Raw genomic sequence first — 15,847 nt, 5'->3', positions numbered from 1 at the left:
TTTATAATTGCGTCTTTTAATTCAAGAGCTACTAAGATTATATTATACCACGAGTTCCACTATATATTATTATCCATAGGAATAGCTTAAAGAGTGGTCGCGATAAAGTAGTTATAGTAGGCGTTAGAGCTTTGAATATGTATAATAACGTTATGCACCTTTCTTAGAGGACCAATCTCGCGATAAATAAACTTGCTGGCCTTCCCTTTTTTAAACCTTTTAGCAAGGAGCTCCTTAATCTAATTGTCTTTAAGATCTAACTCTGCTTTAAGCTTCTCGCGAGCCTCCTTAAAGGCAGCGTTAACGGCTTCCTTATCCTCTAAGAAGAAGAAAGCTTATGCGGCTATATTAAGTATATGCCCGTGGCAGCAAATATGGTATTGCTATAGATTATATTAAGCTTTTATTTTTGCCTCCTAAAGCCTCTTAAATAGCCCTTAAAGAAGTCTATTATTACTACCGTAATTATCGCCTATACAGTATCCAACTTTATTAAGTATTTGGTAGTCCTTAAGGACTTACCAGAGGACTTCCACTTGCTTATCGCCGCCGTATTTGCTAAGGAGGAAAGGTAGGGCAAGTAGAGCCTTCTGAAGTACGCCAGTATCGTTAATAAAGTAACTATAGATTGCAATAAAAGACTTTTAATTGGGCGAAGACTAGGCGTTAAGTAAGAGGTATATTAGGGTAAGAGAGTGACGTAGCTTCTGCTTAAGAACTTCCTTATTAAGGATATAGGATTCCTTAATTATTATAGGTACCGTAGTATAGAAATCTATTAGAGCTTCCTCGTAGGTATAATTTACTATAAAAAGCAGCGCTTAAAGCTCCGGCCATGTTACTGCGTCATATAGTAGATTTTAAACTATAATTAGCTGTGCAAAAGCGTCGCGTATAAGAGCTAAATTAACGCTCTCTCTTAGTATAGTTTCCTTCTGCCTTTTAAGCTTCTGTATATAAAGCTCTCCCTACTTATGGAATAGGCCCTAAAGACTCTGCTTTATAGCCCGCTTAATAACTAAGTCCTCCTCCTTAATAACTACGCCGTGGGCGTTAAATAGATAAAAGCGTATATTTATAGTAACTACATTACGCTAAAATATACATTGCCTATAGTACCAATATTATCTTCCTTTACTATTTATAAGCGGCTTACTACTAATAGGCTTACGCGCGAGAGCCTATATATTTACAGCCCTAACTCTCCGTTTTTTATAGGCCTATTTAAAGGATTAGGGGGAGGATTTAGTAGGTATATTAGTAGAGGATAACGCGTTAGATTCTTTATTAGGATTCTTATCTTTAAAAAGCTCGCTTTTAATCTCAAATAATTCTAACTAGGCGTTAGAATTACTGTTGGAGTTAATAACAATAGATTGCAAGGGAGAGGGAGGCATAGTACTAGATTGTAGGTAGTATTTAGGGGGGGGTGGTTAAATATATTATAGAAAGGAAGCATCTATAGGCGAGTCTAAAAAATTTGACTCTTGCGTATATATCAGAACGTATAGTGTAAAATTGGTCCTATATTTACACCTTAATACACTATAAAAGCTTCCTACTACACCATGAGAGCTTCAAGTCTCTATATATATTCATAATTTTATGAATATTCATTCATAAGGGCTGTCAAAATATTCAATTATTATTACTCCTTATGAATGAATATATCGTTATAAGGCAATGAATAAAAATATCATCGACAATACTGCCGGTAGTGTGCTAGAAGAAGCCTCTGCTAACTGCGAGCTATTAGGGCTGCTACTGGATAGGCCGTGTCCCTCTTTCGATTTATATACAGCTGGGCTGTTCTGTTCCGAAAGTATAGAGGGTGATCGCATATCAGATAATAATGAGCCGATAACGGTAATTCCCTTCTACTCTCCCTGCAACATACTAACTTCGGACAACTGGTCTATACTCGTATGTTCCGGACTCGCAATTTGCGCCTTAACTCTGCTTACGTTTTTATCTTGTATACTCGTTCCTAGAACCCCAGAGGCCTGTTTAGCTAAATCAGGTTCGCGCATGTGATGTTCATTGCGTTTATCCTCGTGCTTCTGGACAGCGCGTTCTTTCTCCTCCTCCTCCTCCTCCTCTTGGAGCCGAATGGCGAGAGCTCGGTCGTACATTTCTTGCTCATTTTTGGTGAGAAATTGAGTCTCAGCTGCCTTCTCGGGAGAGTTTGCCCCCGTTTGGTCTTCTAGCAGCATACGGTTCTAACGTCGAGTACGCTTAACCTGAGTTTGTGCCGCAAGGGCAGTCCTCTAATCTGCCTCATTGAACCTAGCACCTGGCCTTACCCAGGTTATTTGCCTAGTATTGTGATCGACATAGTATGTCCCTAGGGAGCCTTCTCGGCGTTCCCAACCCCCCGGAAGACGTCTTTAAGCATCTTTAAAAGCGCTATATCCTGTATTCCTCCCTTTAGTACCGTTTTGGGTAGCTAGTAACATAGCGTTTGCGGGTATTATGGGTCGAGTTAGCTGGGCTTGCCCTGGTTAACTTATCGGCTGAGGAAGATTTAAGGACAGGTTAAAGATGAGCTTTCTATAAAGGACTATGTTATCGTTAGACTTCTTAAAATTATGCGTGAATATCTCTAAGGTGGGGTTAGTATGAATGCGGGGACAAGAATACGTGTAATTGCCTTACCATCACCACTAGCGTCTAAATCCATTACGTTTCCTACCCGAACATTTATTACACCAAGGAAGCCTTAGTCCTTCTTCTTAAACTTCTTCTGGTTAAATATTTGAACGGCTAGCACGCTGTCCTCTGTTACTTTCCTATATAGACATTAGCGTTATTATTTAGCTTAATCAAAGCTAGTGTAGGCAGTACGTACATATCGAAGCTCTCATTCCAATAGGGGCTTAGGGTTTTCTTAATTACGCTTGTCATTCGAGTCTGCTCACCATTTACTGTTATAACAGTAAACGGGTCCGGATTTCCTATATCAACCTCGTTAGTAAATTACCGCCTAATAGAACCTTGGGATTCTTACTAAAGACATCCCGCTTATAAAGACTATCGGCAGCGATAACTTCGACTAGGTTAGCACTCTTATTCGAGCTTAACAGCAGGAAGGCAAAGGTAAGACGCACTTGTGACCCTTAGGTTGGGCTTACCCGCTCCGTCCATCTTATCGTATAGAGGTTAAATAATAATAATAGCCGTCGTACTAACTCGAGGCTATAAAAGCCTTCGAGACCCTTATTCTTGTCCTGCCCGTATATTAGGGGGTATACATAACAACGATCTTAGTTGCCGGCAGTCCGTCAACGAGTGCCTTAGGGCTGGAGGTGGAAGGAACAGGCCGGGCTAAGAGATGGCCAGCGACAAAGGCGGAAAGGCGTCTCGCCGAATTAGTGTTGCAAAACGAATTAGAATCCTTGGCATGCGGATCCCCGATTTTTGCACCCAACCTTACGTATAAAACAGTAAGATCCCGCAAACCCTGGTCTCTACGCTCGGCAACATGCATAAAGGCTTCCCTTTCCAGCATGACACTCAGGCAAACCCCAAGTGCACACGAGAGGCTTCTATTATCACCTTATTATCACCTCCTTCTCTAAAAAGAAGGAAAAGGCATTTTCGTATAAATTTCGCTAAATATGCACCTTCTAAGCAGTCACTCTTCACGGTGCCAAGCCCTACACGGCACGGCAGAGGTGATTATCCTCAGCCTTTTCACTCATGTTTCGGCAACAAATACTACTCACGCTTCGGCAACGAATTTGACTGAGCGATACCGACTCTGTAAAACGGACATAGAGGTTGAAACCCTCCAAAGGACGTATGATCTAATTCGGGTCGACGCAGAGCCAACGCATGGGGCGCTTCAGCCCGCCTGGCCGGAGACACTCATTACCATGGGTATTAGCATCTACACTGTCATCACCCTAGGCAAAATTTCTAGCTCTGTATGGAAGGTGGTCATCTTCAATGCCGTGATACCATTCCTCATAGTTTTGGCCTGGACCATATCATTCGTTGTTGCTGAAATCAACTATAAGACCGCAGGATGGATCTCATGTAATCTGGCAACATCGATTAACTTCTTAGCTACTTCAGACCAATACGAGGAGAGTGGCATTCAGAGCGGGATTGGAGGTTTGGCCTCGGGTCTCTGAGTCCTACTCGCTCTTTTCCAGTTTCTTGTGTCCTTTGCAATTGTCGATCAGCGTTTTGCTAAGCCAACCATCACGTACGGGGTTGGAAAGTTTAAAACGACGTTTAACATGACTCGTCTCGGGTCTGTCGCATATAAGATAACAGAGTTCCATGGCTGCGTGTCCCGGAACAGTACTACTTATTTGGAAAAGGGTGCAAGGTCAGATGTATTCAGAACCATACAAACTGTTCAGATCAATTATTCAGCGGTGGTTTTTATTATTCTTTTATGCGCCTTCAAAGGAAAGCATTCTGAGGTGCAGAAAGTGGTATTTGCTCCCTGCACTATACTTATCAGCTTTCCTCTCTTGGTCTACGAAGCGGTTATTGCTACCAAGGGAAGACCCGTTGTCATGTCTGGAAATTGTATGCTTGTTGAGCTTGATCCAAGACTTGGCTTTTTGGACTCTCAAATTGACAATTGGTGGAAAACTTTAGTCGGAAATACAGGACTATAATAATGTTAGCCTTCAAGCAGACTGAAGCGGTTGTTAGAGATACGGTGGGGCTTTGTAGTGCGCTCCTTCTGGGGAATTTTCACTGTTGCCGCGAGCCAAGTCGCGTCCAAAGTCGTCTACGCGTTGGAATGATCCTACATGATCAGGAATTTGTCCGCATACTATTTTCTATGAGGATCAGTGCCTCCCTTTAGCCCCTTAGGGACTAAATACCTCCGCCTAGCTAAGGGCGGTACATAGGTAAATTACTAAACCCCTTTACTACCCCCCTAGACCTCTTAAGATACCTTAAAAGTATAGTACGTAAAGTAGATATATTATTATAAAGGTATATAGACTAGGCGAAGGCGGAGCGTAAAAGACTAGCTAAAAGGATATACCTAAGTTTCTACTTATTAGGGATTTTTCCTATATATAGAAAGTAGAAGCCTATATAGACCTAAAAAAGGGACCGAATCGGGCAATAAATAGAATTAATAATAAATAAAAGTATTTTATAGATCTAAATTATAAAACTTTCGAGGGTTGAATTAATTTATAAAGTAGTTGTTAAGATTACTGGGAGTTAGAAATACTAATTTTTTATGTCAACACTACAGCGAACGGCAGTCTTGTTTAAGTTAGAGGATATTCTCTAAAGACAGTTTTCCCCAGGAATGGCGAAGGGATCCTATCGTATGCTCTGTTAGAGCTGCCTAGGTGCATACTCTAGAGGGGGCCCCTTCGACGAACTGTTGACCTGGTCTTACACTGCGCACCGCCCGGGAGCCGTGCGATTTTTGCTTGTAAATGTATCCTTCTTACCTTCAATCTCCCTTGTCCAGTAGCTCTCCAGAAAGACCCTCCAAAAACCTATTTGCCTGGGCCTTTCCCCTCTTCTCCTTAATAATCCTCTTCCTCTCCTCAACCTCCTTCCTTCTCTCCTCCTTCCTCCGTTCCCTCTCTCTCCTCCCTTTCTCCGTTTCCTCCCGCTCCCTCTCCAACGCCTCCATCTCCTTCTTCCTCGTCTCCGCATCCTTCGAGAACTGGAAGAATCCCACCCCCTTGGACCGTACCTCCTTCTTCCCATCAAAATGCTCTTCCGGCGGCGGCGTAGCTTCCCTATCCCGCTTCGCCGCCAGCCTCGCCATCTGCTCCGCAACGGGCTCATCCGGATTGAACGCCGCCGCTTGAATCGTATCACCATATATGATCCGCTCCGGCGCCGCCGGCCGCGCCGTAAAGCGGTCTGGCTCGTCAGCCGCCAGGGTCTTCATCCTGCGCTCCTCCCTCGCCGCCTCAGCGCGGGTCCCACGCCGCGTGCGCCCAAACTCGTCTTGATACTCGACCAGCTCCTCCTCCTCGCTGTCCGCGTCGTCGTCCGAGGACGTGTCGTCTTTGGCGGCGCCGGCGGCTTCCTGCTCAGCCCACTTGCGGTCGAAGTCGACCATGAGCTTCTCGTCTGCGTCCTCGACGTCACCACGCTTCATGGCGGCATACAGCCGCGCCTTCTCTTCCATCTTGCGCTTCGAGCGGTGCCATGTTTCGTCGTCGAGCGCGGTGCCGGTCGTGCTGTGTTTTTGGGCGGAGTCGACATCGTCGAGATCTTTTAGCGCGCGTTTCCGCGTGTTCTTGTTGTGCGTGGCGAAGATGTCTTCCTTCTTAGGCCTCGGACGGCTGGCGGTTTGTTTAGCAGAGGTAGAGGAGGATGCGGTGCTGGAGGAGGCGATGAGAGAGGAGAGCTGTGACGTAAAGGCGAGGGTGGTCGACGAGGAGATCTCCTTCGCGGTAGTCTTACTCTTCGGTCGGATGCCGTAGAGCGAGGCGTCTTTCGTCGTCATGGCGGCCGGGGATGACTTTTGCTTGCTAGTGGAAATGCAGTTCGCGGTGTATTTCGGGCTTGTGATTGAGGCCCGGTGGTGTGGCATCGCCGACGTTTTGGCCGGCGGTGGCAGAACAGAATGGCGATCAAGGGCTACTGGTAGGGTTCCTGAACCACCCCACACTTAGTGAAAAGAAATCATCACGCTTCAAACTTTGCATGTCAAATTAGGACAAAATTTTGTGAAAATCCCTCACAAACATACTCGAGGGGCTTTTAAATACCTTTGCTGGACACTTCAGATTTCAATTGCATTCTCAAACCTTTCAATCCCAAAATGCCCCTCCCAAAACAGATATTTATCGCAGTCATAGGTATTTCCTCACCTGCTCAACTTTTAATGCTCTATTAACTCTCATAGGTGCCGGTGGTGTCGGCCGTTGCTTCCTTAACCAACTCCACCACCTTGCGTCCAACCTTTGCCAGAATCCCGCAGCCCCGACCTATCTCTCCCTGATCCTCCTCTCCACAAGTAAGAAATTGCTTCATAGCCCGGACTATCGCTCTCTTCACCTTGGCTTGTGGGAAGAAGAGCTCGCAGCTTCGGGAACGCCCGCATTGTCACCTACGGATCTCGCCGATTATCTCGCCAATGCACCAAGCAAAGTCGTGCTAGTCGACAACACCAGCAACCAAACACTAGCGGACGCGTACCCGCTATTTTTGAAGAAAGGCATAAGCATTGTGACGCCAAACAAGAAAGCTTTCTCGAGTAGCTACTTGCTCTGGAAGTCCATCTTCTCCGCCGCAGCGAATGGCTCCGGTGCGGGTGGTTATGTCTTCCACGAAAGCAGTGTTGGGGCTGGTCTGCCTGTCATCTGCACGCTTAAGGAACTTGTAGAAACTGGCGATGAGGTGAGGAAAATTGAGGGTGTGTTTTCAGGCACGATGAGCTTCTTGTTCAATAGCTTCATGCCCGTTGGTGGAGGGGGAGGCTCGTTCTCTGCAGAGGTTAAAAGAGCAAAAGAGCTAGGATACACCGAGCCAGATCCCAGGGATGACTTGAATGGACTGGATGTTGCCCGGAAGTTGACCATCCTGGCGAGATTAGCGGGATTGGAGGTCGAGAGCCCAACGAGCTTCCCAGTACAGAGCTTAATTCCCAAAGAGCTAGAGGGATGTAAGAGTGGGGACGAGTTCCTGGAGCGACTAAGCGAGTTTGACGGAAAGATGGAGAAGCTAAAGAAGGAAGCTGTGACTGAAGGTAAAGTGGTGAGGTTTGTGGGAAGTGTGGATGTCGCAAAGAAGGACGTCAAGGTCGGACTCGAGAAGTTTGACGTGTCTCATCCAATTGCGGCGCTCAAGGGAAGTGATAACATCATCAGCTTTTACACGAAGCGGTACGGCGACAATCCGTTGATCATCCAAGGAGCAGGTGCTGGTGGTGAGGTAACAGCCATGGGTGTTACTGGAGATCTGATAAAGGTGCTGCGTCTGTTGCACTGAGAGACGGATCTAGATATCTGATGGCGCTACGTTTTTGACCATCAAGATAGCGGGAACCTCGGATGTGCGATCACACATGGACGTGACTTTTGGATGCCTTAAGGCATACAGTATCCTTTTTGGGATGCTACATAGCTCTCCCCACTAGACGCTGAGACATCCGGACAGGATTGAAGGGAAGGTAGTCAACTTCGGACACAGTTAGTATAGCCACAATTAAATCCAGTGACCTATCAGACTCTCTTTTACTAAATCAGAAATCGAATACAGAGAGCCTCAACCACCACTAGTCGTAAAATTTTGCCTGAGACACCAGACGCGACTAATATCAACCATAATTAGCTACTAACCTTCAGGCTCAAGCATTCATTGCCACGCAATTAGGATATCCTCAAATCAAAATCGGCCAAACTTTCACCTGATCCTTCCGACCGGTTTGCATTACGTTTGAGAATACAAATTGGCACGTGAATTGGCACATGAATTGGCGTTTCTGTAACTTAATGCTGGTAAAAACATATTCATCGTTAGTCGAGATCGGAAATATACGGATACCTGAACTCCTCGTATTTCGATGCCGATCACTGAGAGGTAAAACTCCGCTGACCGCATGGTCTTGGAGACGAGCTTGGCCTGCATATCTCTGTAGTGATTGGCCAGCGGGGACATCTCATGGCCATTCGTTAGCACAGGATTTTCTTGGCAGCGAAGCAGGACGTTGGACTCCGCAAATGCCCTCAGCCAATCTAACTTCTGCGGATTTGGAGAACTCTTGGGGCACGTAGGCGCGTGACGGAAATCGCCGACCTCACATGGCGATCACGGGGAGGGAGTGATAGCTGGTGGAGAGGGGCGGAGGTTAGAGGTTACAGTAGACGATCGGGGCGGCCAGAGCGAAAGTTCCCTGCTGTGGGGGCATTAGTGGCGTTGAGGCTGTGCCACGGGCTGCAGAGATTGTGGATCCGCAATCGCACATGTCACTTTTGGTTGCCCTGCTTGTCCGCGTGTGGAAGCGGGGCAACCTAATTACGTGCCACAGCACTAAATTGCGGCCTCGCAGCACAGCGTAACACAGTGCAGCCGACGGTCGGGGCATCTCCCGGCGAAGCGTTTGCTCGTCTCTACCGAAAATAGGCTCGGCATCAGGCAAGTTTGCGACTCAGGCCCTTCCTGGAGATTTTGTGGCCTGTCAGACATGCGAGCATGCATGATTTGCCGCAGACAGGTAAGCTTCCGCAGCCTCGCAGGGTGAGCAAGGTGCAAACGTGTCCCAGCGACTTGTCAGGTCCGTGTAGCATTGATAAGTCCCGTCCTGTCGAAGAAGCAAGGAAGCGCTACTGGTTGGGCAGCAAGAATCGGGGTATCAAGTACGCAGCAGTCACCACATCATCGATGGAAGGCAACTCAGCTTACGATTTTCCTTGTGGATATGCACACCCGACCTCACGGGGAAATCAAGCCTGACCGAGGGAGGTCAAAATCGATATCAGAGACCCGAGGGAACATATTGTCAAGGCTGCATACATTTAGTGCAAAGATGAATCATGACTCGTTACCACTTCGACTCGACTCAACTCCACGTCTCCATCTCGACCAGGATGAAGGGACGGAGGACGTGACGGACGGAAGCTGTTGGCGCAGGTTCACCCCCAACCATGATGCCTCCCATCCACACCTTGTACCACGCCAACAAGGAGATGGTCGGGTTCAACCAGTAGACCCCGGTCCAGCCGTCGGCTTCCCATTAGCCAAGAAAAACAAGCTGTTATTCATCTGAGCCAGGCCCGGCAGTATCTCATCTCGGGATGATTGTCCAAGTGCCAGGCTGTCGAAAGGGGACGAAAAAGAGAAGGGTGTTGATAGGGGCTGAGGTCCAATCAGGAGGACACGTTCTGCCCCCTATCGCAGGGCGTTGGTGGATGGGGAGAGAGATCGGTGAGGGCCGCCGCTAGGCCACCCTCGCAGTGTATTTGTGTGGCTTGCGAGGATGCAAGACGGCGTTCCGGCGGGCTGGGTTATGGATCTGCCAAGGCCACCTCTGCTCGAGAGAGACGTTGGCGGCCTTTTTCGCGTGCTCGTCCCGCCCCGGCGACAACAGCTTTCCAGCAGCCACCCAAGAAAATAAGCTTGGTGTTGAGGGAGCGAGCTTGTCATGATTTGCCCTGCTGACGGTTATTTACCCACCATGGCCACCATGCAAATAAAGCTCGCCGTAGCCCGCTGTCGCCCGCACTCTTTCCCTAGAGTACTGCCCAAGGCTGACTGTACTTGCTGCCGCCGTTTGTCGCCAGCATTCCGTTGTTGTCATCATCACAGAGCTCCTTCGTAAGCTACCCGTACCTGGCCAACCACTAATTTCCTATCTCACACTTACCCTCTCTGCTCCGTCCACTTCCGTTTGCTCACTGGCATCGATCAACAGCTAGCAATAGGCACGTGCCACACAACTGCCTATCGTCGTCGTTGTCGAAGAAACATATCCAACGGCCCAGACACCGCATATCGGATTTGCGCCTATCAGATCGTTAGCCCGCAGCAGTTTCACAGTCAGGATTTTGCGTTACATCAAACCACAGTTCTCCTGATAACGTTTTGGAAATCTGACACAATTTATCACACCACATCAATCCATCTGGAAAACAAACGATTCACCCGCCGGTGACAGAAAAATACGTCACTATAACTTCCAAAGGAAGTCCATGCAACATCAGCTTTACCCCGACGCTCCACGAACTCCCTTGCAAAGCCCCTAGCACCCGCCAAACGGTTGATCGATAAATCCCATTCATGCAAGCGGGTTAATTCACCTTTAAAAGTCTGCCGACGAGGCAGCCCGATACTAATATATCCCTACCGCACTCACGCCTAAGCCGCCGCAACCCACCAGCACCCATATCGCCGCAGCAAGCATGTGCGTCGCCGAGCTCAACGTTTCGCTGCTCTCCTGCCGCCACCGCTGGTATCACATGGTGCGGCCCTGCCAGCCGTCTGCGCATCTCTCCAACTGCGGCCAGAAGCTGTGCCTCTCTGGCTGGGAGATCAAATGCGACTTCTGCCCGTACTGTAGCGGCTGGAACCTGTCCGACGCCGAGTACCGACTAGTCGGCAACGACCGCACTCCCTCGATCGGCGGTCTCTCTCGCACCCCCAGCCTCTCGCTATCCAGCACGCGCAGGGAGAACCGGATTGACTCGCGGCGCGGCAGCCTGGCACGCACAGACTCCAGCACCAGCATCACGATGATGGCGCAGGAGAAGAACCGCGCGCTGAGTGCGCGCGTGGATGCGTATCTGAGCGCTCGTCCTGAGAAGATGGTACTGATGGAGCAGAAGACCACCGAAGACGAGGCCGAGAGTATCGGCCCATCGAGCCCTAGCGACACTGGGAGTGAGGGCCAGGAAGTTGGACCCGTTGATGTGAAGAATGGAATTTGGGGAAAGAGCTGGATGAAGGGAAAAAGGTTCAGTCGAGGATTGTTCAAGTGAGCAACTAGCCCCAGCTGCTAGACTGAATGGTCTGGTCCTAGCTTTTTGCAACGGCGGGCTTGACCAGTTTGGCGAGGGGGATTACGTTGCGGGAGAATGTCTTCTTTTACTGTCTCATTGCATTTTCTTACTTTCCCTACGGATATACCCTACTGTTTTAAAACCTCTGTTTCGGCATCGAGCGGTCTCAACAACTGGCGCATGCTCGGGGAGGTGCTACTCCTCAAAAAATCACTTGTTGGCGTTTTCAAAATAGACATTGGCAAAGGAACACACGGAGAGCTTTTCGCTCACTCACAAAACCAACGGGAGCGACCTTTTCCCGTTCATCTTTCACTAGGAAATTTCGCTCTTTCGGGGAGTTTCGGGCGTGATCTACGAGCACGCAGGTGCGACCACAGGCCCCCAAGGGCAGTTCTAGAGTCGGATGGATGGGCTGCTTTATTTATAGACTGGCTATGGGCTGTTGCACCATGGGTGGCCTCTGTAGCTCATGCAATATATCTCTATCTCACCTCTTACGCTACTTCTCTCTACGCCTTGCGAAGATTACGTTTATTTCGATCTGGTAACGATGTTTCACGCTCCAGTTTCCACGTGTCATTTCCCACGGTTCTCTAGATCTCCAACCTTACACGTCTCTTCCTCCACCGCAGCCTTACCCCGCCACACACTACACTGAAAAATCAATCCATCCTATGTTCCCCTCTTCGCCCTGCGTAAACGGGAATTGAAACACCTTTTGTGGGCTCGAGTACGGCGCATACTGCCCGTCATTCATGAGAATGGTGATGTTAGCAGCAATGCGACCCGTCAGATTAAAGCCCGGTCCGTAATCATCATATTCTGCCATGGTGGTGTTGTAATTAATGCGCGTGTCCGTAGCGCTCCACTTGATGTAGCCAGACGGCTCGATGGAGTCGTCAAGAGAGTTGTTCGCGAAGATGGAGCGGTGTTGGGCGTTCTGCTTGGTCGTCAGTCCAAGGCTCGGCAGCAACCGAATCAAATAAAGAAACGAGGGAGAGATGTCAACGCACCCACGGCCGGCCTAGCGCGCACTTCCCCGCAATCGACAGGCTCGAGTTCGCCTTCTCCACCACGCTGTCGTGGATGTACACGCCGTACTTGTTCACGAAGGTCGTGTTGGTGCCCTTCCAGGCCGTGATGCCGCCGCCGCAGCTGCGCAGCGCCAGCCGCGATGACTGGATCCATGCCGTTCCGAACCCGTAAAGGAAGTCGGTTTGGCCTGCGATCTCGCACTTCGAGAAGTACGCGTTGCCGAGTTTGCCTACATAGATCTACACAAGACGGCTTCTGGTCAGCAAAATCCCCCGCGTAACTGTTTTTGGAGGAGAGGAGAGGAGAGGCATTATACGCACGGTATCTTGGTACGAGTAGAACCCACAGTAGTAGAATCCGCCGTTCGCATAGCTCATGCTCAGCGCAAGGCTTGGACCTGCAGAATACGGCAGATAGTCATTGATGAAATTCAGATTATACGCTCTGAAATCCGAGTTACCGAAAGGCGTGTCCGCGGGTACTGTGTTCCCTGTCGGACCAGACCCGGTCAAGCTGGCATTCAGCGTCGGCGCAATCGTTAGTGTACTTGTGAACGCATTGTCTAGCGTGCCAGTGGTGGCTGTGCCGGTTGCTTGGTGCCATATCACGTTCACAGTGTTATGGGTTAGGTTGTCGGGCAGTGCGGTTTGGCCCAGCAGCGTGACGGGCCCAGCACGCGTAATGTTCACTTGTTCAGTGTAGTTGCCGGGCTGGATCAGGATGGTGTAGGAGGAGTTGTTATGTGGGAGGGAGAGGATGGCGGATTGGATCGTCTTGAACTTGGCTGTGGGGCCTACGACGAGTGTGTTCGGTGGGCAGCCGGAGAGTGGGTTGCGCGTTGGGTATTGACAGGAGTAACGGTTTAGAGCTGTGGTTTGGGGAATTAGGAGGAATAGGAGGAAAAGAGGGATGCTCATGAAAGAGCTGAGCGCAATTGAGGGAAGCACTGGACGATTCGCCATCCTGAACCTCTGCTTTGCGGAAGAGAGCCCTCGAACGGCATGAAAGTTTAGTCAATTGCATGATATATTATGCGTAATATATTATAATCCCCGGAAAATCTCAACCCAAAACGCTCAGGAACCGTGCACAAACACGCAACATGGATGAAAAAATTAATAGGGAGCTTCTCCGATAATGGAATACAAACAGTACCTGAATGTGTGGCGCTGGAAGAAATGCGGGGAAACATTGTGGTTCCTGGGCGATGAAAAGATCCACCAATCGCAGAGACGTTTGGCAAAAACCCAGCATGTTTAAAGATAATTTCCTCATGACTTTCTGCAGTGGCTTGTTTTGCAGCGTTTACCTGATCCACGGAAATGAGGTTGGATCGCCGGGACGTCGGATCGCCGGGACGTCGCTTCGATGGGTTCGATGTATTACTTATCCAAGTTATCACTTCCGTTGTATACCTGGGCAATTTTAAGCTAGCATTGCATGCCTTAAGTTTAAAAGCCCTGGGATGGGTTCGGGGGTTCGAAGAAAGCTTAGACGTGTAAAAGTAATTAAGAATACAAGTAGCCGAAAGCAATATTCACAAGCACGGGGAAATAACTCAATAAAACATCCACGCTTGAAGATTTCCAAGACGGACTATTTCCAATGAAAAACTCCAGTGGCCGTTCCTAGTTGAAAATAGATTTTGGTCCGCAAATTTTTATATCCTACTTAAAGCAGTACACTCTCTCCGCGGTATCAGTTGTTCAAGTATTGCCAGCGCTGCTTTGTCGTATAAGCTCATATTTTCCTGCTGGATCTTTCCAAAAACACTAATTGAAGATAAACATATTCCTATATATATCTGGGAACGCCTGCTCAAATATGTCGCGTGGATTGTAGATTCTAAATCTATACTATTCTACTAGCGTGAATTTATTTGTAGATCGAGTAAGTATCCCTTCTGCTGGTGATGTCCTACGAGAGGCGAACACTAGAATCAAAAGTACGCATATGGCCACGGAGCCTTGATCCTATTGATTCTATTGGCCAGCTCTTATCGATAACAGTTAGCTTAGTAGTTATCCCTTGCAACGATGAAGTCCTACAAGAGTTGGACCGTGCGCGAACACCAGAATCGAAAGTAACGCGTATGGTCACGGTGCCTTGATTCTATTAATTCTATTGGCTAGCTCTTATCGATAACCGTAGGACGAATTCCACCGTTGCAAGGGATAATACTGCCGATACTTTGCCAACTACAAGGGGGTAACACGAACGGGTCAGACGGCCCACCCTGCTAGCATGCTAGCAAAATAATACAGCCCAACCATTTTGCAGGGGTTCGCTTATTTTGCTAGCATATTAGCAGGGTGGGCCGTCTGACCCGTTCATGTTACCCCCTTGTATAGTGAAATGACAACGGAATTTTAGCGAGTGATTTGAGTATATATGAATCTTAACTAATCAAGGATAGAGCTAGACTCAAGTCAAGGCTGTGTCTGAAGTTGAGTGAAGGGTGTTGTACAGGGTGTACGACATTCGGTGCCCCCTGTGCCGGCGGGCATCTAATTTCGCTACGACGGCACCTAAATTAGTATGTAGAGCTAGCAGGAAGGAGCATAGCGGCAGCAGGGGCCAGATGGATCTTGCCTGAATCTAAAGCTATTCGCCTTCTCATCAAATTGTGATATTACCTCTAAATCTTTGGTGTTGTTACCCCCCCTCCCCCTTTAATATGACTCTACATATAGGCGATTAATTGTATGTCTTTTACTGGAATTTTTTTTACATAAATATAGGACAGCGGTAAGTGGGCACCCCCTAATTGATACACGGACACCCCACTAATTAAGTTTAGATCCTTCCTGATTAAGTTAGAATATCACATGAATTTGAGTTGTTTACATCTGCATCTGTGCGCGACCGTCGCACCGAAAACATTACATCGCATTTGCCCCACCCCAGCCTCTAACTATTGACAGCCGCCGCGGCCACCCACCTGGCTCTATTCGCGTTAATACATCGACTTGTTGCGAGCCATCAGCATTTGGACAGAATATCGAGTATACTGCGCGTGGGTGTGGGCGCGGAGGCAGTTTATAGACAGGCAGTTCGTGGACATCAAGCAGAGGTAGTAGCACCTAGATAAGTCCACACGGCGCCTTACAGAGTACTGCGCAATCGACACAGATGCAAACAACTCAAATTCACGTGATATTCTAACTTAATCAGGAAGGATCTAAACTTAATTAGTAGGAGGTGTTTATGTATTAATTGGGGGTGTCCATGTATCAATTAGGGGGTGTTCACCTACCGTTGTCCTAAATATATACGCGCCTGTTAAGCTAATTACTCTTTTAACGCAATTCAATATATTTAGAAGATAAAGCTCTATCCCTCAAACCGCCAATTATTGTCCT

At 48.2% G+C, this 15,847-nt stretch overlaps 9 protein-coding genes across 9 annotated transcripts; 5 read left to right on the top strand and 4 right to left on the bottom strand.

Annotated features, from left to right (window-relative positions):
• Nucleotides 1-1,872: 1,872 nt before the first annotated feature.
• On the bottom strand, nucleotides 1,873-2,447 carry K441DRAFT_700645 (uncharacterized protein). The gene has a single exon (XM_067653265.1). The coding sequence runs from the start codon at nucleotides 2,211-2,213 to the stop codon at nucleotides 1,878-1,880; it is 336 nt and encodes a 111-aa protein (XP_067497828.1). The 5' UTR covers nucleotides 2,214-2,447; the 3' UTR covers nucleotides 1,873-1,877.
• A 220-nt stretch (nucleotides 2,448-2,667) lies between these two features.
• Nucleotides 2,668-3,176, bottom strand: K441DRAFT_646999 (C2 calcium-dependent membrane targeting). The gene is made up of 4 exons (XM_067646839.1): nucleotides 3,108-3,176; nucleotides 3,008-3,046; nucleotides 2,849-2,954; nucleotides 2,668-2,789 (listed from the first exon to the last, which is right to left on the bottom strand). Exons 1-4 carry the CDS (start codon nucleotides 3,142-3,144, stop codon nucleotides 2,720-2,722), a joined length of 252 nt encoding a protein of 83 aa, XP_067497827.1. The 5' UTR covers nucleotides 3,145-3,176; the 3' UTR covers nucleotides 2,668-2,719.
• A 585-nt stretch (nucleotides 3,177-3,761) lies between these two features.
• On the top strand, nucleotides 3,762-4,238 carry K441DRAFT_669291 (uncharacterized protein). Its single transcript, XM_067650126.1, has one exon. It carries the CDS (start codon nucleotides 3,876-3,878, stop codon nucleotides 4,134-4,136), a length of 261 nt encoding a protein of 86 aa, XP_067497826.1. The 5' UTR covers nucleotides 3,762-3,875; the 3' UTR covers nucleotides 4,137-4,238.
• Nucleotides 4,239-5,153: 915 nt separating this feature from the next.
• On the bottom strand, nucleotides 5,154-6,513 carry K441DRAFT_669290 (uncharacterized protein). The gene has a single exon (XM_067650125.1). It carries the CDS (start codon nucleotides 6,452-6,454, stop codon nucleotides 5,441-5,443), a length of 1,014 nt encoding a protein of 337 aa, XP_067497825.1. The 5' UTR covers nucleotides 6,455-6,513; the 3' UTR covers nucleotides 5,154-5,440.
• A 238-nt stretch (nucleotides 6,514-6,751) lies between these two features.
• Nucleotides 6,752-8,227, top strand: K441DRAFT_669289 (homoserine dehydrogenase-like protein). The gene is made up of 2 exons (XM_067650124.1): nucleotides 6,752-6,809; nucleotides 6,857-8,227. The coding sequence occupies exons 1-2, from the start codon at nucleotides 6,773-6,775 to the stop codon at nucleotides 7,939-7,941; spliced, it is 1,122 nt and encodes a 373-aa protein (XP_067497824.1). The 5' UTR covers nucleotides 6,752-6,772; the 3' UTR covers nucleotides 7,942-8,227.
• A 917-nt stretch (nucleotides 8,228-9,144) lies between these two features.
• Nucleotides 9,145-9,718, top strand: K441DRAFT_700642 (uncharacterized protein; the record flags this gene model as incomplete). The annotated part of the gene is made up of 2 exons (XM_067653264.1): nucleotides 9,145-9,166; nucleotides 9,216-9,718. 2 exons carry the CDS (start codon nucleotides 9,145-9,147, stop codon nucleotides 9,716-9,718), a joined length of 525 nt encoding a protein of 174 aa, XP_067497823.1.
• A 1,132-nt stretch (nucleotides 9,719-10,850) lies between these two features.
• On the top strand, nucleotides 10,851-11,324 carry K441DRAFT_451746 (uncharacterized protein; the record flags this gene model as incomplete). The annotated part of the gene is made up of 1 exon (XM_067641701.1): nucleotides 10,851-11,324. A coding segment is annotated over one exon (474 nt), but the record flags the coding sequence as incomplete, so codon positions are not given.
• A 710-nt stretch (nucleotides 11,325-12,034) lies between these two features.
• K441DRAFT_708901 (carbohydrate esterase family 8 protein) lies at nucleotides 12,035-13,434 on the bottom strand. Its single transcript, XM_067653814.1, has 3 exons — nucleotides 12,806-13,434; nucleotides 12,464-12,724; nucleotides 12,035-12,390 (listed from the first exon to the last, which is right to left on the bottom strand). The coding sequence occupies exons 1-3, from the start codon at nucleotides 13,400-13,402 to the stop codon at nucleotides 12,100-12,102; spliced, it is 1,149 nt and encodes a 382-aa protein (XP_067497821.1). The 5' UTR covers nucleotides 13,403-13,434; the 3' UTR covers nucleotides 12,035-12,099.
• A 111-nt stretch (nucleotides 13,435-13,545) lies between these two features.
• K441DRAFT_314998 (uncharacterized protein) lies at nucleotides 13,546-14,035 on the top strand. Its single transcript, XM_067641129.1, has one exon. The coding sequence runs from the start codon at nucleotides 13,645-13,647 to the stop codon at nucleotides 13,912-13,914; it is 270 nt and encodes an 89-aa protein (XP_067497820.1). The 5' UTR covers nucleotides 13,546-13,644; the 3' UTR covers nucleotides 13,915-14,035.
• The last annotated feature ends 1,812 nt before the right edge of the window (nucleotides 14,036-15,847 follow it).

This window comes from Cenococcum geophilum, assembly GCF_001692895.1.
Source record: "Cenococcum geophilum 1.58 unplaced genomic scaffold K441scaffold_69, whole genome shotgun sequence".
In the NCBI taxonomy this organism is placed as follows: domain Eukaryota; kingdom Fungi; phylum Ascomycota; class Dothideomycetes; order Gloniales; family Gloniaceae; genus Cenococcum; species Cenococcum geophilum.
This window is presented reverse-complemented; position numbering and strand designations above follow the sequence as displayed.

Coding starts and splice junctions, on each gene's coding strand:
- K441DRAFT_700645 (XM_067653265.1), bottom strand. CDS start 2,213: ATGCTGCTAGAAGACCAAACGGGGGCAAACTCTCCCGAGAAGGCAGCT.
- K441DRAFT_646999 (XM_067646839.1), bottom strand. CDS start 3,144: ATGGACGGAGCGGGTAAGCCCAACCTAAGGGTCACAA. Junction 2,955..3,007: donor TTATAAGCGGGATGTCTTTA/GTAAGAATCCCA, acceptor AGGTTGATATAG/GAAATCCGGACCCGTTTACT. Junction 2,790..2,848: donor TGGAATGAGAGCTTCGATAT/GTACGTACTGCC, acceptor ATGTCTATATAG/GAAAGTAACAGAGGACAGCG.
- K441DRAFT_669291 (XM_067650126.1), top strand. CDS start 3,876: ATGGGTATTAGCATCTACACTGTCATCACCCTAGGCAAAATTTCTAGC.
- K441DRAFT_669290 (XM_067650125.1), bottom strand. CDS start 6,454: ATGACGACGAAAGACGCCTCGCTCTACGGCATCCGACCGAAGAGTAAG.
- K441DRAFT_669289 (XM_067650124.1), top strand. CDS start 6,773: ATGCCCCTCCCAAAACAGATATTTATCGCAGTCATAG. Junction 6,810..6,856: donor GATATTTATCGCAGTCATAG/GTATTTCCTCAC, acceptor TAACTCTCATAG/GTGCCGGTGGTGTCGGCCGT.
- K441DRAFT_708901 (XM_067653814.1), bottom strand. CDS start 13,402: ATGAGCATCCCTCTTTTCCTCCTATTCCTCCTAATTCCCCAAACCACA. Junction 12,725..12,805: donor TCTACTCGTACCAAGATACC/GTGCGTATAATG, acceptor CGTCTTGTGTAG/ATCTATGTAGGCAAACTCGG. Junction 12,391..12,463: donor GCGCGCTAGGCCGGCCGTGG/GTGCGTTGACAT, acceptor ACGACCAAGCAG/AACGCCCAACACCGCTCCAT.
- K441DRAFT_314998 (XM_067641129.1), top strand. CDS start 13,645: ATGTGTGGCGCTGGAAGAAATGCGGGGAAACATTGTGGTTCCTGGGCG.